This window comes from Tachysurus vachellii, chromosome 9 (assembly GCF_030014155.1).
Source record: "Tachysurus vachellii isolate PV-2020 chromosome 9, HZAU_Pvac_v1, whole genome shotgun sequence".
In the NCBI taxonomy this organism is placed as follows: domain Eukaryota; kingdom Metazoa; phylum Chordata; class Actinopteri; order Siluriformes; family Bagridae; genus Tachysurus; species Tachysurus vachellii.
Window position 1 is genome coordinate 24965310 of NC_083468.1, and position 26795 is coordinate 24992104.

At 37.1% G+C, this 26795-nt stretch overlaps 3 protein-coding genes and 1 pseudogene across 3 annotated transcripts; all 4 read left to right on the top strand.

Moving 5' to 3' along the window:
• Positions 1–2078: 2078 nt before the first annotated feature.
• Positions 2079–5243, top strand: LOC132851120 (extracellular calcium-sensing receptor-like). Its single transcript, XM_060877757.1, has 6 exons — positions 2079–2284; positions 2422–2710; positions 2861–3616; positions 3699–3926; positions 4042–4165; positions 4330–5243. The coding sequence occupies exons 1-6, from the start codon at positions 2079–2081 to the stop codon at positions 5241–5243; spliced, it is 2517 nt and encodes an 838-aa protein (XP_060733740.1).
• Positions 5244–7711: 2468 nt separating this feature from the next.
• LOC132851121 (extracellular calcium-sensing receptor-like) lies at positions 7712–14507 on the top strand (annotated as a pseudogene).
• Positions 14508–15784: 1277 nt separating this feature from the next.
• Positions 15785–19280, top strand: LOC132851122 (extracellular calcium-sensing receptor-like). Its single transcript, XM_060877758.1, has 6 exons — positions 15785–16008; positions 16144–16432; positions 16676–17425; positions 17521–17748; positions 18078–18201; positions 18367–19280. The coding sequence occupies exons 1-6, from the start codon at positions 15785–15787 to the stop codon at positions 19278–19280; spliced, it is 2529 nt and encodes an 842-aa protein (XP_060733741.1).
• Positions 19281–20819: 1539 nt separating this feature from the next.
• On the top strand, positions 20820–26148 carry LOC132851123 (extracellular calcium-sensing receptor-like). Its single transcript, XM_060877759.1, has 8 exons — positions 20820–20959; positions 21225–21380; positions 22267–22428; positions 22584–22872; positions 23634–24383; positions 24472–24699; positions 24952–25075; positions 25235–26148. The coding sequence occupies exons 1-8, from the start codon at positions 20820–20822 to the stop codon at positions 26146–26148; spliced, it is 2763 nt and encodes a 920-aa protein (XP_060733742.1).
• Positions 26149–26795: the final 647 nt, after the last annotated feature.

Here is a 26795-nt window from a genome sequence, read left to right on the forward strand (position 1 = left end):
GGGATATGCGAAGAATAGAATTCCTCTGTGCCATAATGTATGTGATGATAATAAAGTCTTCTATGCTCCCTAATTTCATAAGGTCCAGTTCGTACACACAGCAGACACAGGTGAAAACTGGTAAACAGATCCAAACCTGTGGTCAAGGTACAAGTACATCAAATAAGAAGGACAGAGCGCTATTCAAAACAGAGAAACAATGTAGTCAAATGTCACATATGGAAATCAATCAAGGTGTAAATAGCACTTGGTAGAATGAACAGACAAGCTGTAAGGCTTTGCAATGTGAGTTTTTCAGATGCTTTATATAGTCTGTTAAATGGAAATGATCAGTGAAGTGTTTCAAGATCAGAGGGGATGCCCTCTGGTGGCAGGGTTGTGAATTGTCTGTGGCTGGTGTAACACATATAGGGTTGTAATTCAGTGACTATATACAGTAGAGAGATGGGTGTTGTGATTTTTGACACATGAAAAACACATTCACAAAAACCATTCACAAGTGCTGAGGATCAGTTTTTTTGTCTCACCGATGTTAAGATTCAAATTGGTTGTTTGCACAATGAGATAAACTCTTCCACCACTCATTTACATGCTAAATAATCTCTGAGAATTGTACAACCTAAAATGGACGCTTTATCAGGGAATGTTTGCAGATGGAATAAGCTGGTGTTGGATTGTAAGGTTAATATGTAGAGAATGTTGGTCAATAGGTCTGTAGTCATTAATACAGCTGGGGTGTCCATTTTTTTATTGGAATTATTCAGGGAGTTTTTCTAGAGCTAAGACACTTTCTGTAGCCTTAGGGAAAGAGAGAACTGTTGTTGTAGCATTCCTCATAAATGGCTAGGTGTAAAGTCATCAGAACAATGGGCTCTATCAGGCCTCAAAGTCTTGCCTCCGTAAAGTTTTCAAATGTCTCTCAACAATTGATCAGCTGTAAAAATCAAAAAGGGCAAGGTGGATAAGTTGGTGCCTTTATTTGGGCAGTCATTAATGAAAGAGGTGTTGAAAGGCTGACCAGATGTCTGGGAGTCAAATATACATCACTACATACAATACAATATCATTACTACTCTCCAAACACTCTTTGGATTGGAGTTTACAGCTGTTTCCTCACCACTTTCATGTTGTTATTCTGCATTTTCCAAACTGGCTTGTACCTGTTACCATCTTTTTCCTTTTCTCCTTTTTCCCTCATACTTGCCCTGAAAGCCCTCTTCTTCTCTTACAACTGGGTGTTTAGATCTTTTGTGACCCATGGTTAGTATTGGGGGAAAAAGCATACTGTACCATTGTTGTGGCAGCCACATTTACCACCCAGAAATTGATGTGGTCTGTAATGCATGGTCAAGGTCAACTCAAAGTTCTCAACGTCCTCTCCATATGACTCACATGGTATCGGGATCTGACTGCACCAGCTGGATGTCTAGGAGTGTCAGGTGACCTGTTCGTTGACATTCTCTGATTGCACTGGCTACATGCCATGCTGACAGCAACTGAGCTGCTCCTGGACAAAGGGAATTGCCTGGTCCTATCCCTTCAAAACCACTGATCAGCATCCCTTTTGATGTCATATGTTGAAGCAGTCACTTTGAATATATCCAGGTATGCCTTGGAAAATACATCATGGGGAAAGAGTGCTGTAGACCCCCACTTCTCCAATACCCCATCCTGCTACAAGAAGGTTTTGTTATAAGGGATGAACGTTGACTGACATAGAGATTTGTCTTATGATTCTTTTTGCTCAGGGGACTCTCATCCAGACCATAACTGTTGGGTAAATGATATCATGGAACCAGGTGGACTTTCCTTTGCTTGGCATAATAGTTAGAATAAATGTAGAATATCTATGGAAATAAATAGCTTATATAGAACTATTAGAAACATTAGTTGTTACAAGTACAGTATGAGAAATGTGACTTGCCAGCAATTCCTGGGAGTTTAACGGCAATGACGTCACCAAGTTTAGGGTCTCTGATTTGTCCAAATTAAACAATCATATGCAGATGAGACTGGAGCGTGTTTATAAAATTGGTGAGTATGGCAGCTGCTGTGGATTCATATGAAAAAAAAAGTGAATGAACTTAGTGATGTTTTTCTATGCTTTGTTGTTTTCTTTTAGTCTGGCAAAAGGGGAAAACTGCCATATTCTGGACAGCCCAGTACAACCTTTACTGGCTAAAGATGGAGATGTGATAATTGGAGGTTTATTTTCAATACACAGTGGTATACAAAATCCATCAGTACAGTATACTGAAAGACCTGAACCTTTAATCTGCATTAGGTTTGTTATAATGGAAAACTGAAGCTATTTATCCAGCAAGAAAAATTGATTAAATATTGTCTTTACCATTTGTTTTAGTTTAAACTTTATTTTAAATGTCCTTTGTATTTTTTATCCTCTGCAATCTATTTTGACAGATTTAATCTAAGAGAACTGCGATTTGCTCAGACCATGACTTTTGTAATTGATGAAATCAACAGAAGCAACCGCTTGCTCCCAAATATTTCAATCGGTTACAGGATTTATGACAACTGTGGCTCAAGATTATTATCTATGAAAGCAGCCATGGCTTTGATGAACGGCCAGGACATGACAGCAGATGATGGCTGCTCTGGACAAGCAGCAGTACAAGCCATCATAGGAGAGTCAGAGTCTTCTCCTACTATAGTGCTCACAAAAACTACAGGACCTTTTCAGATCCCAGTGGTAAGGAACAAGTACTGTAGCACCCTGTGTTATATTATTTTTCCAATTATGTATCCAATAAAACATGTGCTAAGTGAAAATAAATATAGGGTAGATCAGTTCTAACATCTGACAAAATTTTACTTCAAGGAATTATCTTTGTCTATTCAGATAAGCCATGGGGCTACATGTGAATGTCTGAGCAACAGAAAAGAGTACCCATCTTTCTTCAGGACCATAGCGAGTGACTACTATCAGAGTAGAGCTCTGGCATATTTGATTAAGCACTTTGGCTGGTCTTGGGTGGGAGCTGTGAACAGTGATAATGATTATGGAAACAATGGAATGGCTATTTTTCTGAATGCAGCCAAAGAGGAGGGAATATGTGTTGAGTACTCTGAGAAGTTTGACCGCTCAGACACTGCCAAAATCACAAAAGTGGTGGATATTATAAAGAAAGGCACAGCCAAAGTAGTTATTATATTTATTGCACAAGCTGATATGAATGTTCTAATAGATCAGCTTATTCTGAAGAATGTCACTGGCTATCAGATGATTGGTGTAGAGTCATGGATTACTGCGATCAATCTAGCAACTCCAGCAACTTATAATGTACTGATTGGATCCATTGGATTGGATGTGGGAAAACTGAACATTGCTGGTTTTGCTGATTATGTTATTAAAGAGTTTTGGCAAACTGATATCCCTTGTTTGAACACAGAGGGAAACATTTCTCAAAGTGAAAAGTACTGCAGCAGATATGAGGAAATCATCCCCTTTAAAAACTACAATGAAGACATACCAGAACTGAGATATGCAAATAACATCTACAGTGCAATTTATGCTGTGGCACATTCTCTACACAGCCTGTTGAGATGCAGAGAGAAACAGAGTTGTGAAAAAGACAAGACAATACAATCATGGCAGGTAACACCAAAACCAAAACCAGAAGGAAAGTTATCAACGTTCTCATTAAATATATGCCACTGTTCTCTGTTATCCTTTAAAGGTCATTGAGTCGCTGAAAAAAGTCAATTTCACCACCAAAGCTGGAGAAGAAGTCTGGTTCGACAGCACTGGTGCAACAGCTGCAAAATACGATGTGGTCAACTGGCAAAAAGGATTTGGTGGGGAAGTAGAGTTTAAGGTTGTGGGCAATTATGATGCCTCTCTGCCAAGTGGACAACAGTTTGTTCTAAATGCTGAAGATGTAGTCTGGGCTGGAAGCAAAAAAGAGGTAATTTTGTCTAATTCTTGGTATAAATATATCCAAAAATTGTTATACACAAACAACACAAAGATAAATTATATAAATTTGTAGGTATATGTATATATTCATTTTTGATAATTAGAAGCCGAGGTCTGTGTGCAGTGAGAGCTGTCCTCCAGGAACCAGGAAAGCAGCACAGAAAGGAAGGCCTGTCTGCTGCTATGACTGTGTACCATGTGCAGAAGGAGAGATCAGTAACCAGACAGGTAATTTCAGCCTGACCAAATTTCAAAGACATTACTTCTGTTGTACATTTTGCATCATCCTCCTATTATTTAGGATACAGATCCTGAAAAATCCCATCAGTAAATGAAACCTTGACAAATATTTCTTTTCTTTTCTAATAAGAATAATCATGATTATTTTTCAGATTCAAATAACTGCGAGCAGTGTCCTGGAGAATATTGGTCTAATGCTGAGAGAAATAAATGTGTGTTAAAGGTCATAGAGTTTCTTTCATTTACAGAGGTCATGGGGATAATACTGGTATTTTTTTCTTTGTTTGGAACAGCAATAACTGTGTTAGTAGCTATTTTATTTCTAGTAAAAAAAGACACTCCCATTGTTAAAGCCAACAACTCTGAGCTGAGCTTCCTGCTGCTCTTCTCTCTGACTCTGTGTTTCCTCTGTTCACTTACTTTCATTGGTCAGCCCTCTCAGTGGTCCTGTATGCTGCGTCACACAGCGTTTGGAATCACCTTTGTCCTCTGTATCTCCTGTGTTCTGGGGAAAACAGTAGTGGTGTTAATGGCCTTCAGGGCTACACTTCCAGGCAGTAATTTAATGAAATGGTTTGGGCCTCTACAGCAGAGACTCAGTGTACTTGCCTTCACTCTCATACAGGTTCTTATCTGTGTGCTTTGGTTAACAGTTTCCCCTCCTTTCCCATACAAAAACATGAACTACTACAAGGAAAAGATCATATTAGAATGTAGCTTGGGCTCAGCTATAGGTTTCTGGGCTGTGTTGGGTTATATAGGAGTTCTAGCTTTCTTGTGCTTTGTTTTAGCTTTTCTAGCTAGGAAGCTGCCTGATAATTTTAATGAAGCTAAATTCATTACATTCAGCATACTGATATTCTGTGCAGTTTGGCTTACTTTTATTCCAGCTTATGTGAGTTCACCTGGAAAATTCACTGTAGCTGTGGAGATATTTGCTATTCTGGCCTCCAGTTTTGCTCTACTATTCTGTATATTTACACCTAAATGTTATATTATTCTGTTTAAACCTGAACTGAACACAAAGAAAAATATGATGGGGAAAACTGCATCTAAATCACTTTGAGAAACCTACTGTTATTTTTACATGTATTATAAATATAAGCACCAATATAGATGAGATCATATAAAAAAGTCATTAAAAATTTATTGTGTCTGTCGCTATCATTTTATTACACACACACACACACACACTGCACTATGGATACACATAAAAATTACCATAACATTTACCTCAGAATACAAATTGAATCATTTTCTTTTTTAGCTTTGAAACTAAAGCTGCATTTTTTAAAAATGTCAAATGTAAAATAGCTCAAACCTGTCAGTTATTCCTATCCTTTTGGGTACATTTGTTAGTTAAAATTTAAACATGTATGATTGTGTCGAAAAATGCTATTTATATATACATATATATATATATATATATATATATATATATATATATATATATATATTACTCAAACATAAGCAGAGCTTCCTTATTCATTCATTCATTCATTCATTTTCTACCGCTTATCCGAACTACCTCGGGTCACGGGGAGCCTGTGCCTATCTCAGGCGTCATCGGGCATCAAGGCAGGATACACCCTGGACGGAGTGCCAACCCATCACAGGGCACACACACACACTCATTCACTCACACAATCACACACTAGGGACAATTTTCCAGAGATGCCAATCAACCTACCATGCATGTCTTTGGACCGGGGGAGGAAACCGGAGTACCTGGAGGAAACCCCCGAGGCACGGGGAGAACATGCAAACTCCACACACACAAGGTGGAGGCGGGACTCGAACCCCGACCCTGGAGGTGTGAGGCAAACGTGCTAACCACTAAGCCACCGTGCCCCCAGAGCTTCCTTAATGTATGTTTAATTAATTTTGATGGTTAAGAGGGTCTCTATGGATCACTTCCTAGCAATAAAGAGTCCCCTGAATTGTAATAAGGTGCACAATGGGACGCGGCACCTCACTTAGAATTGACTGTCAGGAGGGTGACATAGGTTTTCTGATCTCTTTCAGCAGGTGTAATCTTCACCTCGGAACAAAAAGCCACATCTTTCTGGTGTCTGTCCACCCAGTAGAGTATAAGCACCTAACAGCAAACATCAACCATAAGCCTTCAACAGATTTGTTTCTGTATGTCTCCATTCAAGATGTTTGGAGAGATATTGAGGGACTGTAATGGGACTGTAATTACATTTTGTCCCATGCATGAGGTTGTATGTGGCTTGGCCATTTTGCCAGTTTATTAATTCATTACTGTCTATAATTTCCCCCAGGCCTCAAAGCACTTCCCCTTTATTCAATCAATATTTGACTCTAATGATATTGTCATAGGCATCTAGCTGTCATCGCCATTTACTGGTCAGTGAACACATACAAGAAATGAAAAGATTCATAGCACAAGCAGGCCCAGCATGCACAAGCCTACAACAGTGGTTGTATATCATTTGAATAATAATTTGTCTCTTAATGACATCACAAAGCTCGTCACCGCTCTGATTTGTCCGGACTGAATGGTCATAAACCAGAGTATACAGAGCATGTCTATAAATATATGAAGAATATATCTGTTGAGAACAGATCCAGCAAACCGACTGAACAAAATCTGTGATGTTATTCCTTGTACTGCTCCTTTCCCTTTGCCTGACAAAGAGGGAAAATAATCATATTCTGGAAATTCCAGAATCTCTAACACTTTCTAATGATGGAGATGTGATCATCGGAGCTGTATTTTCAACATATAGTGGTATTCAGACTGCCAAACTGCCACTTAGTGAAAAACATCAGCCTTTAATCTGCATTAGGTTTGTTCTAGTGATCTTGGAAATCTGCATTTCAGCAAATGCAAATGTATTTCAGCATTGTATTTCTTTTAGATTTCATCTTATATTAGATAAACCATTATATATTTGGGTTTTTTTTACCTCAGAGATTTAACACCTTGCTCAGACTATGATTTTTTTTTAAATGCTTAATCATGAGTATTTCAATTTGTTACAGGATTTATGGCAACTGTGGTTCAAGATTATTATCTATAAAGACAGACATGGCTATGATGAATGGTAAGGACATACATGACAGTGGATGATGTCTGCTCTGTCAGTTTTGCTGATAATGTTGTAATTGAATATTGGTTTGTGAGCTGTGTGCCTTTCCTTGTATACAGAGAGAAACATTTCTCACTCTGAGAACAACTGCATCACGTATGAAGATTTGATTCCATGTAAAAACTGCAATGATGATACATCAGAATTGAGATATGAAAAAAATATATACAATACAGGTTTTACTGTGGAACTGGTATATTCTCTACACAGCCTGCTGAGATGCACAGAAAACCAGAGTTGTGAGAAATACAAAACAATACAATCATGCCAGGTAAGAGAATTGACAGCAAGATGTAACGGTGACTGATTTTGTCATGAAATTGATGCTTAATTTATTTTCCCTTTGGAGATTGATGAGTTTCTAGAAAAGTTAGATTGCACCACTGTAGAAGAAGTGTGGATAGACAGCACTGGGGTAATGACGGCAAAATACAACAAGGCGAAGTGGCAAGAAGAAGAGAAAGAAGAAGAAGTGCAGCATAAGGCGGTGGTCTATTATGTCGCGTCTTTGCCAAGTTTTGTCCTAAACCCTGAAGATACAGTCTGGACTGAAATGAAAATAGAGGTACATACAGTGTTACACACAATAATACATACATACAATTTTAATATTATCTACATGCCACTAAATATGTGAGAAATATTGCTTCAAAGGATAAAAACTAATGCTGGCCAGTAAAAAAAACAAACAAACAAACAAATAAAACCCCAAACAACTTGGAATTGTGATAAAAATTAATCATTTGGAGGTCTTAATTTAAATAGAGTATTAATATGTGAACACGTTCATATAGTTCTGTCTCAAATATATTATTCATTGCTGTTAGAAGCCGAGGTCTGTGTGCAGTGAGCGCTGTCCTCAAGGAACCAGGAAAGCTGCACAGAAAGGAAGGCCTGTCTGCTGCTACAACTGTATACCATGTGCAGAAGGAGAGATCAGTAACCAGACAGGTAATTTCAGCATAACCAAGTTTCAAAGAAAAGCTGTTAATTGTACATTGTGTATCCTTATTTTATTATTTAGAATACAGTTTCTGAAGAATATCATTTATAAATAAATCTAGAAGATAGTACATTTCCTTCTTAATGATGATAACCATAATTATTTTGCAGATTCAGATAAGACTGAGCAGTGTCCAGGAGAATGGTCTAATGCTGACAGAGATAAATGTGTCTTAAAAGTCATAGAGCTTATGGGGATAGGACTCATACTTTGTTATGTGTTTGAATCGGCCTTAAGTGTGTCAGTAACTATTTTATTTATAGTAGAAAAAGACAGCCACACTGTTAAGTCCAACAACTCTGAGCTGAGCTTCCTGCTGCTCTTCTCTCTGACTCTGACTTCAAATGGACGGCTTTCTCAGTGGTCCTGTATGCTGTGTCACACAGCTTTTGGGATCATGTTTGTCCTCTGTGTCTCTGTATCTGTACTGGGGAAAACAATAGTCGTGCTAATGGCCTTCAGGGCTACACTTCCAGGCAGTAATAGAAATAATTCTAAGAAACATGTTACTTAAATTTTACGCAAACAAACAACTTATCATTTCTGCTGAAGAATGTTAAACTTGGACGGACACACACGATGCTGAATAATAATAATCAAGTAAATGATCAGATCATTATATCAATCAATAGTAAATAATTATAATTAATCTGGATATGGATAAAAATGGATTAAACATATAAAAAAAATAAAAACTGTGTCTGATCTCTGTTCATAGAAACATTATATATATACACAGTATTATATTATATATATATATATATATATATATATATATATATATATATATATATATATATATATATATATATATATATATGTATATATACACACACACACACACACAAATGCAGGTCTGAGGTCTGAATATAAAGAATATAGATCCATTATCTAATTGGCATAAAATTGACTTATTGGTGTTTGTGACATGTCAGTGTCCATCAAAAAGGGGAAGAAAAAAATCTCTCATATTTACATTTACAATATGCAGTTGCGGGTTAAAGGCCTTGCTCAAGGGCCCCGCAGTGGCAGCATGATGGTGGTGGGAATTCTCAACTTACTGATCAGAAGTCCAATGTCTTAACCACAGAGCTATCACCACTACACTGCAATATTAATAGGCCCAAAGCATATATATCTACAGTATATATCTCATATAGTCTCCACAAACAAAGTATACATATGCTTGTACTAGATGATGGATGGGGTTAAAATATGTTTTCCTTCTGAACATTGGAGAATTCATGTAATTTAACCGGGGGGCACGGTGGCTTAGTGGTTAGCATGTTTGCCTCACACCTCCAGGGTTGGGGGTTCGATTCCCGCCTCCGCCTTGTGTGTGTGGAGTTTGCATGTTCTCCCCGTGCTTCGGGGGTTTCCTCCGGGTACTCCAGTTTCCTCCCCGGGTCCAAAGACATGCATGGTAGGTTGATTGGCATCTCTGGAAAATTGTCCATAATATGTGAGTGAATGAGAGTGTGTGTGTGTGCCCTGCGATGGGTTGGCACTCCGTCCAGGGTGTATCCTGCCTTGATGCCCGATGACGCCTGAGATAGGCACAGGCTCCCTGTGACCCGAGGTAGTTCAGATAAGCGGTAGAAAATGAGTGCGAGTGAGTGAGTGTAATTTAACTATTTGCTTTTACACCAGCCAAAAATTCTTCTTTACAATTTACACAATACTTTTATTTGAAAAACATCATGAGCACCTTACTGCAAGAGAATAAATATTATAGAAATATTTAGAGTATTTTAAACATATTATAATATCGATGTCAAAAATTACTATGGGTGGAGGATACTGATTTTAGGAGAAGCAGTTCAAATTGGACAAGGTAATAGAACCGACTGATTGTAGAAATAGGGTAGGTTGGGGGAGGTGAGGGTTGGGGTTGAATAGTGTGGCCCTTAAATGGCTTACAAACTCCCTAACGTCAAAGACAAGTGATCCTGAATAGTGCACCCCATAAATCATGCACCTTTATATGAGTAAAGATCCATATGCATGAGGATCAATGACAGGGTCACAATAGTTCAGGTCCTTACCTTAAAGACACTTCTCTGATCAAGTTGTAAAAGGTTGTCCAAGACAACATCGGGAGAACAGGGCAAAATAGCAGATATCACAAATTTAACTGAAGGCTCAGTGCTCCAATGAACACCCTGGAAACTAAGAGACTTCAAAACAAAGTTAAAATACATGCGCTTTAAATAGCAAAGGCACAAAACTCAGGCGAGGGCTCCCTCTGGTGGTCTGGAAAGGATATGTCCATGTTGGATGCTACACTATCATGGTGAGAAAACTGTCTCCAGCGAGATATAAATACATACCAGCTGTTTTAGTCTTAAAGTGCATATAAAAGTAAAAATTAAAAAGTTAAAAAAATAAAAAAATTAAAAAAAAAATTTTATTTACATTTTTTAATTTTTAATTTTATAAAAAAAATTTAAAAAAATAAATAAATTAATATACGGTATATAGGCATTTTAAATGCAGCAATATGACCCGAACTGACAAACCAGGCATACAACAGTCCAAGCTGTTTGGCAGCTCATGCAGGCCCAGCATCTTCAAAAAAAATGTGGTCTTTATTGAATAAATAACAACAGAAATAACTGAGAGTTGCAGGCAGCATCCTGTTTTTTAGTGACATCACAAATCTCACCATCTCTCTGATTTGTCCAACCCAAATTGTCATACCCAGAAGACAAAGCATGTCAATAAATATATCATGAAGATATCCTTTTGAGAGTGATGCAGCAAAAGCAGTGGAAACACTTTGTGATGTTATTCCTAATACTACTCTTTTCTCTTAACCTGGCAAAGGGAGAATATTGCCATATTCTGGAAACCCCATCAAATCCTCTACTGTCTAAACATGGAGATGTGATAATTGGAGCTATATTTACAATACATCGTGGTACAGAGATGCAGTTATTGACATACACTGAACAACCTCAACCTTTAATCTGCAATAGGTTTGTTATAGTGATTTTATTACTTTACTGTTAGTGGACACTTTAACATGATTGTGATTATGGGAAAACTAGAAATTTCTGTTTTATAATAATTAGCATTTCTTGATTTTATTACTTTACTGTTTGAATTTTCATATGATTTTTATGTATATTTGTAGCTTTGACCTTAGTGAATTACGCCATACTCAGGCTATGATTTTTGCCATTGAAGAAATCAACAGAAGCAACAGCTTGCTCCAAAATATCACAGTTGGTTACAGGATTTATGACAGCTGTCGCTCAGGTTTGTTATCTATGAAAGCAGCCATGGCTTTGATGAATGGTCAGGACATGACAGCAGATGGAGCCTGTTCTGGACAAGCAGTAGTACAAGCTATCATAGGAGAGTCAGAGTCTACTCCTACTATAGCACTCACAAAAACTACAGGACCATTTCAGATCCCAGTGGTAAGGATTAATGGTTTTAATTATTGTTTAATAACAATGAATATTATAGACTTAAATATGCATATTTGATGATCTTTATTTTTATTCTATTTGCTACATATCAATGCCCAGATCTGAGGCTCTTTGAATTAGAATAGAAATTCATTTCTTTTAAAGTAAGAAATTTTTTTTTTTAGTAAATTATGATATAATATATGATATATGATAGTATGTTATGATATGGTATATATATATATATATATATATATATATATATATATATATATATATATATATATATATATATATATATATACGTTTGTTTTTGAACAGCATACTGTATATTACTCTTAAGCAAAGTGGTGCTTGGGTTACCTTCTGTGTAGATTTTTGCATGTTTTACCCCTTGTATGCTGTGGTTTCCTCAGGATTCTCCATTTCCACCCACTGTTAATAAACATGCATACAAGCAAAATGTCTATATTAAAATGTCTCTTTGTGTTAAACAATGTGTGCATGGTGTAACAGGGTGTTTGCATTATGCACAGTTTTTCCATGATTAACTCAGTACCCACAGGAAACCAGACCAGGATTGAGTAGTAAAGCCCAGTGAATGGATGTTATTCTTCCTATCACTTACTCCTTCCTATGAATATACAAGAGGAAATATCATACATTATATACCAGCTTTTACTTTATAACACTTGATTTTGTGTTCTTCCATTTGTTTATCTGTATTGTGCATAATTTATTCTGGGTAGGGAATGTTTGGTGTAGGATGCACAGAAAAGCAAAAAGGCATTAATTATTTTTACCTGTCTTTCTTCAGGTAAGCCATTCTTCTACATGTGAATGTCTAAGCAACATAAAAGAGTACCCATCTTTCTTCAGGACCATATGTAGTGATTACTACTACAGTATAGCTCTGTTATACTTGGTCAAGCACTTTGGCTGGACTTGGGTAGGAGCTGTGAACAGTGATAATGATTATGGAAACAGTGGAATTGCTATTTTTATGAAAGCAGCCAAAGAGGAGGGAATATGTGTTGAGTATTCTGAGAAGTTTGATCAGTCAGTTCCTTCTAAAATGAAAAAAATTGCTGATATAATTAAGAAAGGCACAGCCAAAGTAATCATTGTATTTCTCGCCACCTTTGATATAAACATTCTAGTAGAACAGCTCAATCTAAATAATCTCACTGACTACCAAATCGTTGGAAAGTCATGGATTTTTGCTGGTGGACTAGGAGCACCAGCAAGTGTTACTGTACTGGGTGGATCTATTGGATTTGGGAAAAACTGTGGGAAAACTGAAAATTGCTGGGTTTTCTGACTATGCTCTCAATGGATTTTGGGAAAAAGATTTCCCTTGCTTGGATAAATATGAAAAGGTTTCTCAGACTGAAAGCTACTGCAGCAAATATGAAGAGATGATTCAATTTAAAAACTATAGTAAAGATTTATCAGAACTGAGATTTACAAATAATGTCTACAATGCAGTTTATGCTGTGGCACATTCTCTACACAGCCTGTTGAGATGCAAAGAAAAGAGCTGTGAGAAAAATAAAACAATACAATCATGGCAGGTAACACAAAGAAGAGAAGCAAGGCAGGCAATATCCATGAATGACATTATCCTGGAATTAATACTTGTTTTCTTTTCAACCTAAAGGTTGTAGAGTCTCTAAAAAAGGTACATTTTACCAGTAAAATTGAGGACCATATTCTGTTCGACAACACTGGGGCAATGGCTGTAAAGTATGATGTGTTGAACTGGCAACGAGGGCTCAATGGAGAAGTGGTCTTTAAGGTTGTGGGCTATTATGATGCCTCTTTACCAGCTGGACAGCAATTTGTACTAAATCCTGAAGATATAGTCTGGGCTGGAGAGAAAAGAGAGGTGAATACAGTATTTTAATAATATATAATCGTAACTGTTATAAACAAACAAACAAACAAACAAACAAAAACAAACAAACCAACAAATAAATGAATAAATAAATCACGTTATTTTTTGTTCTGTATCCCACTAATTCTACATGAATCAATAATGCTTCAAATAACATGTAGATTTCATTATTAAACATTTAATTGTGGCATGAACAAATAAGATCTTATTATTCCAAGGTTGTAGCCAAAATATATTGTATTTTAGAAGCCGAGGTCTGTGTGCAGTGAGAGCTGTCCTCCAGGAACCAGGAAAGCTGCACAGAAAGGAAGGCCTGTCTGCTGCTATGACTGTGTACCATGTGCAGAAGGAGAGATCAGTAACCAGACAGGTAATTTCAGCATGATCAAGTTTCAAAGAATATTTGTTAATTGTACATTCTGTATCCACCTTTTATTATCTAAGATACAGTTCCTCTATAATGCTATTAATAAATAAATCCTTCAGATAATTTTTTTTCCTAATGATAATTACCATAATTATTTTGCAGATTCAAATAACTGTGAGCAGTGTCCAGGAGAATATTGGTCTAATGCTCTGAAAGATAAATGTGTTTTAAAGGTTGTAGAGTTTCTTTCATTTACAGAAGACATGGCGATAATACTGATATTTTTTTCCTTGCTTGGAGCTACATTAACTGTGTTAGTAGCAATTTTATTTCTTATAGAAAAAGACACTCCCATTGTTAAAGCCAACAACTCTGAGCTGAGCTTCCTGCTGCTCTTCTCTCTGACTCTGTGCTTCCTCTGTTCACTTACTTTCATTAGAAAGCCCTCTCAGTGGTCCTGTATGCTGCGTCACACAGCGTTTGGGATCACCTTTGTCCTCTGTATCTCCTGTGTTCTGGGGAAAACAGTAGTGGTGTTAATGGCCTTCAGGGCTACACTTCCAGGAAGTAATGTCATGAAATGGTTTGGGCCTCTACAGCAGAGACTCAGAGAGTGTGTGTGTGCCCTGCGATGGGTTGGCACTCCGTCCAGGGTGTATCCTGCCTTGATGCCCGATGACGCCTGAGATAGGCACAGGCTCCCTGTGACCCGAGGTAGTTCAGATAAGCGGTAGAAAATGAGTGAGAGTGAGTGAGTGTAATTTAACTATTTGCTTTTACACCAGCCAAAAATTCTTCTTTACAATTTACACAATACTTTTATTTGAAAAACATCATGAGCACCTTACTGCAAGAGAATAAATATTATAGAAATATTTAGAGTATTTTAAACATATTATAATATCGATGTCAAAAATTACTATGGGTGGAGGATACTGATGTTAGGAGAAGCAGTTCAAATTGGACAAGGTAATAGAACCGACTGATTGTAGAAATAGGGTAGGTTGGGGGAGGTGAGGGTTGGGGTTGGATAGTGTGTCCCTTAAATGGCTTACAAACTCCCTAACGTCAAAGACAAGTGATCCTGAATAGTGCACCCCATAAATCATGCACCTTTATATGAGTAAAGATCCATATGCATGAGGATCAATGACAGGGTCACAATATTTCAGGTCCTTACCTTAAAAACACTCCTCTGATCAAGTTGTAAAAGGTTGTCCAAGACATCGGGAGAACAGACCAAAATAGCAGATATCACAAATTTAACTGAAGGCTCAGTGCTCCAATGAACACCCTGGAAACTAAGAGACTTCAAAACAAAGTTAAAATAAATGCGCTTTAAATAACAAAGACACAAAACTCAGGCGAGGGCTCCCTCTGGTGGTCTGGAAAGAATATGTCCGTGTTGGATGCTACACTATCATGGTGAGAAAACTGTCTCCAGCGAAATATAAATACATACCAGCTGTTTTAGTCTTAAAATGCATATAAAAGTAAAAATTAAAAAGTTATAAATTAATATACGGTATATAGGCATTTTAAATGCAGCAATATGACCCAAACTGACAAACCAGGCATACAACAGTCCAAGCTGTTTGGCAGCTCATGCAGGCCCAGCATCTTCAAAACGAAATGTGGTCTTTATTGAATAAATAACAACAGAATAACTGAGATTTGCAGGCAGCATCCTGTTTTTTAGTGACATCACAAATCTCACCACCTCTCTGATTTGTCCAACCCAAATTGTCATACCCAGAAGACCCAGAGCATGTCAATAAATATATCATGGAGATATCCTTTTGAGAGTGATGCAGCAAAAGGAGTGGAAACACTTTGTGATGTTATTCCTAATACTACTCTTTTCTCTTAACCTCGCAAAGGGAGAATATTGCCATATTCTGGAAAACCCATCAAATCCTCTACTGTCTAAAGATGGAGATGTGATAATTGGATCTATATTTACAATACATCGTGGTACAGAGATGCAGTCGTTGACATACACTGAAAAACCTCAACCTTTAATCTGCAATAGGTTTGTTATAGTGGACACTTTAACATGATTGTGATTATGGGAAAACTAGAAATTTCTGTTTTATAATAATTAGCATTTCTTGATTTTATTAATTTACTGTTTGAATTTTCATATGATTTTTATGTATATTTGTAGCTTTGACCTTAGTGAATTCCGCATTGCTCAGGCTATGACTTTTGCAATTGATGAAATCAGCAGAAACAACAGCTTGCTTCCAAATATCACAGTTGGTTACAGGATTTATGACAGCTGTCGCTCAGGTTTGTTATCTATGAAAGCAGCCATGGCTTTGATGAACGGTCAGGACATGACAGCAGATGGTGCCTGTTCTGGACAAGCAGTAGTACAAGCCATCATAGGAGAATCAGAGTCTACTCCTACTATAGCACTCACAAAATCTACAGGACCATTTCAGATCCCAGTGGTAAGGATTAATGGTTTAAATTATTGTTTAATAACAATTAAAGTTACATACTTAAAATATACCTATGACCTTTATTAACAAAGAAATTTCAACAATTGTGTACTTATATAGTTGTTTTTTGATCTTCTTGCTAATTATCAATTATTGTACTACATACTGGGGTAACAAAAAAAAACTTTGTGTGTAAGAAGCACAAAAACACAAATATTATGTTTATATTGTTTTTTACGTGTCTTTCTTCAGGTAAGCCCTTCTGCCACATGTGAATGTCTGAGCAACAAAAAAGAGTACCAATCTTTCTTCAGGACAATACCGAGTGACTACTACCAGGGTAGAGCTCTGGCATATTTGGTCAAGCACTTTGGCTGGTCTTGGGTGGGAGCTGTGAACAGTGATAATGACTATGGGAACAATGGAATGGCTATTTTTCTGAATGCAGCCAAAGAGGAGGGAATATGTGTTGAGTACTCTGAGAAGTTTGACCGGTCAGTTCCTTCTAAAATGAAAAAAATTGCTGATATTATTAAGAAAGGCACAGCCAAAGTAATCATTGTCTTTCTCGCCTATTTTGATATGAACATTCTAATAGAACAGCTTATTCTAAATAATCTCACTGGCTACCAGATGATTGGTGTTGCATGGATTTCTGCTATTGACCTAGCAACACCAGCAAGTTTTACTGTACTTTCTGGATCTATTGGTTTTGATGTGGGAAAACTGAAAATTGCTGGATTTTCTGACTATGCTCTTAATGGATTTTGGCAAAAAGATTTCCCTTGCTTGGATAAATACGGAAAGGTTTCTCAGACTGAAATCTACTGTAGCAAATATGAAGAGATGATTCAATTTAAAAATTATAGTAAAGATTTATCAGAACTGAGATATGCAAATAATGTCTACAATGCAGTTTATGCTGTGGCACATTCTCTACACAGCCTGTTGAGATGCACAGAAAAGAGTTGTGAGAAAAACAATACAATACAATCATGGCAGGTAACACAAAGAAGAGAAGCAAAACAGGCAATACCAATGACTGACATTATTCTGGTATTAATACCTGTTTTTTTTGTTTTTTTTTTAATCTGAAGGTTGTTGAATCTCTAAAAAAGTTAGATTTTACCACAAAAATAGGAGACCATATTCTGTTCGACAGCACTGGAGCAACAGCTGCAAAGTATGATGTGTTGAACTGGCAACGAGGCTTCAATGGAGAAGTGGAGTTTAAGGTTGTGGGCTATTATGATGCCTCTCTGCCAACTGGAAAACAATTTGTACTAAATCATGAAGATATAATCTGGGCTGGAGAGAAAAGAGAGGTGAATACATTATTTGCAATTTCTAAGTAACTGAAATAAATAAACAAGTAAGTAAATAAATAATAATAATAATAATAATAATAATAATAATAATAATAATAATAATAATAATAATAATAATAATAATAAATAAATAAATAAATAAATAAATAAATAAATAACATTATTGTTTGTTCTATACTGATTTTATATGACACCTAAATGATGCTTCAAATAAAATGTATAAAGCTGTAAAGCTGCATAAATTTCATTACAAACCATGCAATTAGGGCATGAAGAGATAAAACCATATTATTCCAAGGTTGTAGCCAAGATATATTGTATTTTAGAAGCCGAGGTCTGTGTGCAGTGAGAGCTGTCCTCCAGGAACCAGGAAAGCTGCACAAAAAGGAAGGCCTGTCTGCTGCTACGACTGTATACCATGTGCAGAAGGAGAGATCAGTAACCAGACAGGTAATTTCAGCATAACCAAGTTACAAAGAATATTTGTTAATTTTTCATTCTGTATTCTTCTTTTACTATTTAAGATACAGTTCCTCTATAATGCTATTAATAAATAAATATTTCAGATTAAATATATTTTCCTTCCTAATGATAATAACCATAATTATTTTGCAGATTCAAATAACTGTGAGCAGTGTCCAGGAGAATATTGGTCTAATGCTCTGAAAGATAAATGTGTTTTAAAGGTTGTAGAATTTCTTTCATTTACAGAGGTCATGGGGATAATACTGGCATTTTTTTCTTTGCTTGGAGCAGCATTAACTGTGTTAGTAGCTATTTTATTTCTTATAGAAAAAGACACTCCCATTGTTAAAGCCAACAACTCTGAGCTTAGCTTCCTGCTGCTCTTCTCTCTGACTCTGTGCTTCCTCTGTTCACTTACTTTCATTGGTCAGCCCTCTGAGTGGTCCTGTATGCTGCGTCACACAGCGTTTGGAATCACATTTGTCCTCTGTATCTCCTGTGTTCTGGGGAAAACTGTAGTTGTGCTAGTGGCCTTCAGGGCTACACTTCCAGGAAGTAATTTAATGAAATGGTTTGGGCCTCTACAGCAGAGACTCAGTGTACTTGCCTTCACTCTCATACAGGTTCTTATCTGTCTACTTTGGTTAACAGTTTCTCCTCCTTTCCCAAACAAAAACATGAACTACTACAAGGAAAAGATTATATTAGAATGTAGCTTGGGCTCAGCTATAGGTTTCTGGGCTGTGTTGGGGTATATAGGAGTTCTTGCTTTCTTGTGCTTTCTTTTAGCTTTTCTAGGTAGGAAGCTGCCTGATAATTTTAATGAAGCTAAATTCATTACATTCAGCATACTGATATTCTGTGCAGTTTGGATCACTTTTATTCCAGCTTATGTGAGTTCACCTGGAAAATTCACTGTAGCTGTGGAGATATTTGCTATTCTGGCCTCCAGTTTTGCTCTACTATTCTGTATATTTACACCTAAATGTTACATTATTCTGTTTAAACCTGAACTGAACACAAAGAAAAATATGATGGGGAAAATGGCATCTAAATCACTTTAAGAAACAAATTGTTCAGCCATTTGAATTGTCATTTTTGCTAAAGAATGTTGAACTTCGATCTAATATAAATATGCTTTGGACCTGATTAAAGTAATCATGCAAAAATCTGAATTGTGTCTTATTTCTCACTCACTCACTCATCTTCTACCGCTTATCCGAACTACCTCGGGTCACGGGGAGCCTGTGCCTATCTCAGGCGTCATCGGGCATCAAGGCAGGATACACCCTAGACGGAGTGTGTCTTATTTCTGTCCATAGAAATATATTATGTGTTCAGCAAAATGCAAGTTTGTAATCATTGATCTAATACAATTCTCTCATAGGCACAAACAATTTGTAATGTGTCCATTAAAAAAGGGAAGAGTGCTTGTTTCAGTGTACATTAGCATAAACCTACAATCGTGCAAATAAATACAGATACAATGATAGAATTGAGAATAAACTTCACCAAACAAAATATGGTTGTACTAGGTGATGAATGGTAAGTAATTATTTTCTTTTTTGATGCATCTTCTATGGTCTCCATCAGATCAATAGGACAGTGAGGACTGCTAGTTAAAACCAGAAGGTAAAGACTATGCAAAACTCACAAAATTTAGCAAATATGCTTATTTAGTCTAATTTAGATATAGGAGCTGGAGCATGTGGAATGGTGACTGAGGTAGTTTTGTGTTTGGAGGTTCTGTGAAGACTGACCATACAGATTGAGGAAAGTCAAAAAATAACGGAGTCAGACAAACCACCTCTGGGTTTGCAGAAGGGGTCACTTTAATACACGAAAAGCCTGGATAATTACCAGACCTGTCTGGGTCCAATTGATATATGACATTGACATGACAGAAACATCCTTTGTGATTTGGATCAAACATGGACAGATAAATTATTGCTGTTCACACTTGGTATTAAAACCCATCTTGTATTTACATTTAAATAACATTTATATTCAGATTTCATATATCATTTCTACAGGGGAATGTGAGTCACACATATTTACTACATTTGCTGCATTTATTTTCAGGCAGAAAATAAGTCCACAAAACCTTTTTCTTAAACCTATATGAAATGAGGCAGACTCACCCCACAAACCTGTAATAGACCCCCACAATTACTTGCTTAAAGGCACCTCAGTCATGGTATTGCTGGACCGAGACTCGAAACCACAACCTTAGGGTTAGGAGTCAAATTCTCTAACCATTAGGCCATGACTTCCCCCTCAGTTTTTGCATATCCCAGGCTATTATGAGCCTGGGGACAGAGCGCAGGGTCAGTCATCGTGCGGTGCCCTTGGAGCAGGTGAGGTTAAAGGGCCTTGCTCAAGGATGCAACGTAGATGTCTCAGTAGCTTGTGGGCTTGAACCCCACAAGCTACTGGTGCTCAAGAGAGAGATCCTAGTGCATTGTGGCCAGTTTCCCAAGATAGGCACCTTGCTGCATAGTGCTAAGAGGTGGCTTCAACCTGAACAGGAAGTTGTTAAAGAAACTGGTTATGGACCACTTCATAAACTCTCTGTCACTGGATGAGCAGACGCCCCTTGAAATATGCGGTCCCAGCACCCCAAAGAGAAGCTGGAGTCCCTGAAGTATGCAATGGCCACCCTGGTGATGGCAAATAAGCATGACGAGAGCCCCTTTGGCCTACATGGAACCACAGATCACACAATGAGCATTTGCTTTGCCCAGTAAGGGCCTTGAGAGCCTATGCCAACCTCTCAAGCTTGTGGCGTAATTCCTCCTACCTGTTTGTCTGTTTTGGGAGACGAAAGAGGGGTAATCCAGTTTCCAAACAGTGCCTGGCACACTGGGTTGTGGAGGCAATAACTCAGGCCTATGAGGCGCACAGTCTTGTCACAACTCTTGGCATCAGTGCTCACTCCACTAGGGGTATCACCTCATCCAGTGCCTTAACCAGGGGTGTTCCCCTTAAAGATATTTGTGCTGTGGCAGGCTGGTCCTGGACCCCACTCCAGGGTCCCAAGTCCCGCAGGGATATTTATGTTCTGTTTCCAGTCCACTCGTGCTCTCTCACGGCCTCTGGCACAGTCATAGACCAGTGCGTGACGTTCCCATATGTCCCCTCAAAAGTGAACTACACCAGGTTACGTACGTAACCCGATTCCCTGAGAAGGGATCGAGACGCTGCATCAATGGCTTCCTTCAGACAAATAGAAGCTGGAGTAATGTGACATAGATTGCCTTATATGGACTCAATGGTGCATAAACACTTGTCCATTCCGAGCCTTTAAATTGACCACTTCTTCAAAGAAACATTCCCATAGTGTCAGCCCTGACACAGTGTCTCATTCCCTTCTCAGGGAACCAGGTTACATACATAACCTTGTGTAGTTTTTCATAGCAAAGTTTAAATGCATGTGCATAATCTATTTATTAATATGCAAAATTTAAATGCATAAATAGCAAAGAAGCAAAACTCAGTCGAGGGCTTGATCCAGTAGTCTGATATATGTCTTTGTTGGATGTTATGCTCTCCTTGTAATGAAACTTTGTCTCAACCAACATATAAATACGTACCATATGCACCTGTTTTAGTATTAAAATGTGTATAGAAGTGATAAAATCTGATTTTTCTAAAAACGAATACTTATAGGCTTCTACTTAGAAGGAATATGACAGGAATTAATTTAAAGGTTAGTGATCACACAAATCATTGAATGAACACACAGACTGGCCAAAAATGTTTGACAGCTCATGCAGGGCCAGCAAATACAAACCACAAATAGTGGCTGAAAATATTTTTTGAGGTTTTTATTGAATTAATAACAACAAAAATAACTGAGTTGCAGGCAGCATCCAGTCCCTGAATGACATCACAAATCTCACTACCTCTCTGATTTGTCCAACCCAAATTGTCATACCCAGAAGACCTATGTCAATAAATATATCATGAAGACATCCTTTTGAGAGTAATGCAGCAAAAGAATTGCAAACACTTTGTAATGATATTCCTTGCACTACTCATTTCTCTTAGCCTGGCAAAGGGAGAATTTTGCCATATTCTGGAAAACCCATCAAATCCTCTGCTATCTAAACATGGAGATGTGATAATTGGAGCAATATTTACAATACATCGTGGTACAGAGATGCAGTCATTGACATACACTGAAAAACCTCAACCTTTAATCTGCAATAGGTATGTTATAGTGGACAGTTTAACATGATTCTGATTGTGTAAAATCTAAAATTCTGTGCTTTGAAATAATTTGCATTTCTCAATTTTATAACTTTACTTTTCATTTTATGAAAATATTATAAGAAATTTCATATGATTTTTATGTATATTTGTAGCTTTGACCTACGTGAATTACGCCATACTCAGGCTATGATTTTTGCCATTGAAGAAATCAACAGAAGCAACAGCTTGCTCCCAAATATCACAGTTGGTTACAGGATTTATGACAGCTGTCGCTCAGGTTTGTTATCTATGAAAGCAGCCATGGCTTTGATGAATGGTCAGGACATGACAGCAGATGATGCCTGTTCTGGACAAGCAGTAGTACAAGCCATCATAGGAGAGTCAGAGTCTACTCCTACTATAGCACTCACAAAAACTACAGGACCATTTCAGATCCCAGTGGTAAGGATTAATGGTTTTAATTATTGTTTAATTACAATGAATTTTATAGACTTAAATATGTATATTTGATGATCTTTATTTTTATTCTATTTGCTACATATCAATGCCCAGAACTGAGGCTCTTTGAATTAGAATAGAAATTCATTTCTTTTAAAGTAAGAAATTTTTTTTTTTTAGTAAATTATGATAATCATGTTTACTATTCCTCAAACATAAATGCTTATATATATATATATATACTGTATACACATTTGTTTTTGAACAGCATACTGTATATTACTCTTAAGCAAAGTGGTGCTTGGGTTACCCTCTGTGTAGATTTTTGCATGTTTTACCCCTTGTATGCTGTGGTTTCCTCAGGATTCTCCATTTCCATCCACTGTTAATAAACATGCAAACAAGCAAAATGTCTATATTAAAATGTCACTTTGTGTTAAACAATGTGTGCATGGTGTAACAGGGTGTTTGCATTATGCGCAGTTTTTCCATGATTTACACAGTACCCACAGGAAACAAGACCAGGATTGAGTAGTAAAGCCCAGTGAATGGATGTTTTTCTTCCTATCACTTACTCCTTCCTATGAGTATACAAGCGGGAATATCATACATTATATACCAGCTTTTACTTTATAACACTTGATTTTGTGTTCTTCCATTTGTTTATCTGTATTGTGCATAATTTTTTCTGGGTAGGGAACGTTTGGTGTAGGATGCACAGAAAAGCAAAAAGGCATTAATTATTTTTACCTGTCTTTCTTCAGGTAAGCCATTCTTCTACATGTGAATGTCTAAGCAACATAAAAGAGTACCCATCTTTCTTCAGGACCATACGTAGTGATTACTACTACAGTATAGCTCTGGTATATTTGGTCAAGCACTTTGGCTGGACTTGGGTGGGAGCTGTGAACAGTGATAATGATTATGGAAACAGTGGAATTGCTATTTTTATGAAAGCAGCCAAAGAGGAGGGAATATGTGTTGAGTATTCTGAGAAGTTTGATCAGTCAGTTCCTTCTAAAATGAAAAAAATTGCTGATATAATTAAGAAAGGCACAGCCAAAGTAATCGTTGTATTTCTCGCCACCTTTGATATAAACATTCTAGTAGAACAGCTCAATCTAAATAATCTCACTGACTACCAAATCGTTGGAAAGTCATGGATTTTTGCTGGTGGACTAGGAGCACCAGCAAGTGTTACTGTACTGGGTGGATCTATTGGATTTGATGTGGGAAAACTGAAAAGTGCTGGGTTTTCTGACTATGCTCTCAACGGATTTTGGCAAAAAGATTTCCCTTGCTTGGATAAAGATGGAAAGGTTTCTCAGACTGAAAGCTACTGCAGCAAATATGAAGAGATGATTCAATTTAAAAACTATAGTAAAGATTTATCAGAACTGAGATTTACAAATAATGTCTACAATGCAGTTTATGCTGTGGCACATTCTCTACACAGCCTGTTGAGATGCACAGAAAAGAGCTGTGAGAAAAATAAAACAATACAATCATGGCAGGTAACACAAAGAAGAGAAGCAAGGCAGGCAATATCCATGAATGACATTATCCTGGAATTAATACTTGTTTTCTTTTTTCAACCAAAAGGTTGTAGAGTCTCTAAAAAAGGTAAATTTTACCAGTAAAATTGGGGACCATATTCTGTTCGACAACACTGGGGCAGTGGCTGTAAAGTATGATGTGTTGAACTGGCAACGAGGGCTCAATGGAGAAGTGGTCTTTAAGGTTGTGGGCTATTATGATGCCTCTTTACCAACTGGACAGCAATTTGTACTAAATCCTGAAGATATAGTCTGGGCTAGAGAGAAAAGAGAGGTGAATGCAATATTTTAATAATATATAATCGTAACTGTTATAAACAAACAAATAAACAAACAAACAAAAACAAACAAATCAACAAACAAATAAATAAATAAATCACTTTTTTTGTTCTATATCCCACTGATTCTACATGAATCAATAGTGCTTCAAATAAGATGTAGATTTCATTATTAAACATTTAATTGTGGCATGAACAAATAAGATCTTATTATTCCAAGGTTGTAGCCAAAATATATTGTATTTTAGAAGCCGAGGTCTGTGTGCAGTGAGAGTTGTCCTCCAGGAACCAGGAAAGCAGCACAGAAAGGAAGGCCTGTCTGCTGCTACGACTGTGTACCATGTGCAGAAGGAGAGATCAGTAACCAGACAGGTAATTTCAGCATGATCAGGTTTCAAAGAATATTTGTTAATTGTACATTCTGTATCCACCTTTTATTATCTAAGATACAGTTCCTCATTAATGGTATTAATAAATAAATCCTTCAGATAATTTTTTTTCCTAATGATAATTACCATAATTATTTTGCAGATTCAAATAACTGTGAGCAGTGTCCAGGAGAATATTGGTCTAATGCTATGAAAGATAAATGTGTTTTAAAGGTTGTAGAGTTTCTTTCATTTACAGAAGATATGGCGATAATACTGATATTTTTTTCCTTGCTTGGAGCTACATTAACTGTGTTAGTAGCAATTTTATTTCTTATAGAAAAAGACACTCCCATTGTTAAAGCCAACAACTCTGAGCTGAGCTTCCTGCTGCTCTTCTCTCTGACTCTGTGCTTCCTCTGTTCACTTACTTTCATTGGAAAGCCCTCTCAGTGGTCCTGTATGCTGCGTCACACAGCGTTTGGGATCACCTTTGTCCTCTGTATCTCCTGTGTTCTGGGGAAAACAGTAGTGGTGTTAATGGCCTTCAGGGCTACACTTCCAGGAAGTAATGTCATGAAATGGTTTGGGCCTCTACAGCAGAGACTCAGTGTACTCGCCTTCACTCTCATACAGGTTCTTATCTGTGTGGTTTGGTTAACAGTTTCTCCTCCTTTCCCATACAAAAACATGAACTACTACAAGGAAAAGATCATATTAGAATGTAGTTTGGGATCAGCTATAGGTTTCTGGGCTGTGTTGGGGTATATAGGAGTTCTTGCTTTCTTGTGCTTTGTTTTAGCTTTTCTAGCTAGGAAGCTGCCTGATAATTTCAATGAAGCTAAATTCATTACATTCAGCCTACTAATATTCTGTGCAGTTTGGATCACTTTTATTCCAGCTTATGTGAGTTCACCTGGAAAATTCACTGTAGCTGTGGAGATATTTGCTATTCTGGCCTCCAGTTTTGCTCTACTATTCTGTATATTTACACCTAAATGTTATATTATTCTGTTTAAACCTGAACTGAACTCAAAGAAAAATATGATGGGGAAACCGGCATCTAAATCACTCTAAGAAACAAACTGTTCAGCCATATGCATTTTCATTTTTGCTGAAGACTGTTGAACTTGGATCTAATATAGATATGCTTGGGACCTGATTAAACTAGTCATGCAAACATCTGAATTATGTCTTATTTCTGTCCATAGAAATATATTCTGTGTTCAGCAACATGCAACATGTTTGTAATCATTGATCTAATAAAATTATCTCATTGGCACAATTTGTGATGTGTCAATGTCCATGAAAAAAGAAGAGTGCTTATTCCAGTGCACATTATCATAAACCAACAATCCTACAAATAAATACAATAACAAAACTGAGAATAAACTTCCCAAACAAAATATGGTTGTACTAGGTGATGAATGGTAAGTAATCATTTACTTTTCAAAGGCAACTTCTATAGTTCCCACCAGATCACTAATGGGCACTGTAGACTGGTAGTTAAGACCAGAAGCTAAAGACTAGTCAAAAGACTAGTCACAAAAGACAAGGATTCCGTGCTAAAGGCAACGTGGCACGGCTATATTCTGAAGACAATTAGACACATAAGGGACAGGTGTGCTGAGGCGGGAAGGAATAGACAAGGGTTGGGCAGACACGTGAGCATAAAACAAAAACAAAAGGCACAGGGGAAAAAGTCCAGGCTAGATCCTGACAGT

Bases quoted from the DNA above. Each gene is read 5' to 3' on its own strand.
- LOC132851120 (XM_060877757.1), top strand. From the start codon at position 2,079: ATGAACTTAGTGATGTTTTTCTATGCTTTGTTGTTTTCTTTTAGTCTG. The intron at 3,617-3,698 runs GTAACACCAAAA...TATCCTTTAAAG, and splicing joins AGACAATACAATCATGGCAG to GTCATTGAGTCGCTGAAAAA. The intron at 4,166-4,329 runs GTAATTTCAGCC...ATTATTTTTCAG, and splicing joins AGAGATCAGTAACCAGACAG to ATTCAAATAACTGCGAGCAG.
- LOC132851122 (XM_060877758.1), top strand. From the start codon at position 15,785: ATGCAGCAAAAGGAGTGGAAACACTTTGTGATGTTATTCCTAATACTA. The intron at 17,426-17,520 runs GTAACACAAAGA...TTTAATCTGAAG, and splicing joins ATACAATACAATCATGGCAG to GTTGTTGAATCTCTAAAAAA. The intron at 17,749-18,077 runs GTGAATACATTA...ATTGTATTTTAG, and splicing joins GGGCTGGAGAGAAAAGAGAG to AAGCCGAGGTCTGTGTGCAG.
- LOC132851123 (XM_060877759.1), top strand. From the start codon at position 20,820: ATGCGGTCCCAGCACCCCAAAGAGAAGCTGGAGTCCCTGAAGTATGCA. The intron at 24,384-24,471 runs GTAACACAAAGA...TTCAACCAAAAG, and splicing joins AAACAATACAATCATGGCAG to GTTGTAGAGTCTCTAAAAAA. The intron at 25,076-25,234 runs GTAATTTCAGCA...ATTATTTTGCAG, and splicing joins AGAGATCAGTAACCAGACAG to ATTCAAATAACTGTGAGCAG.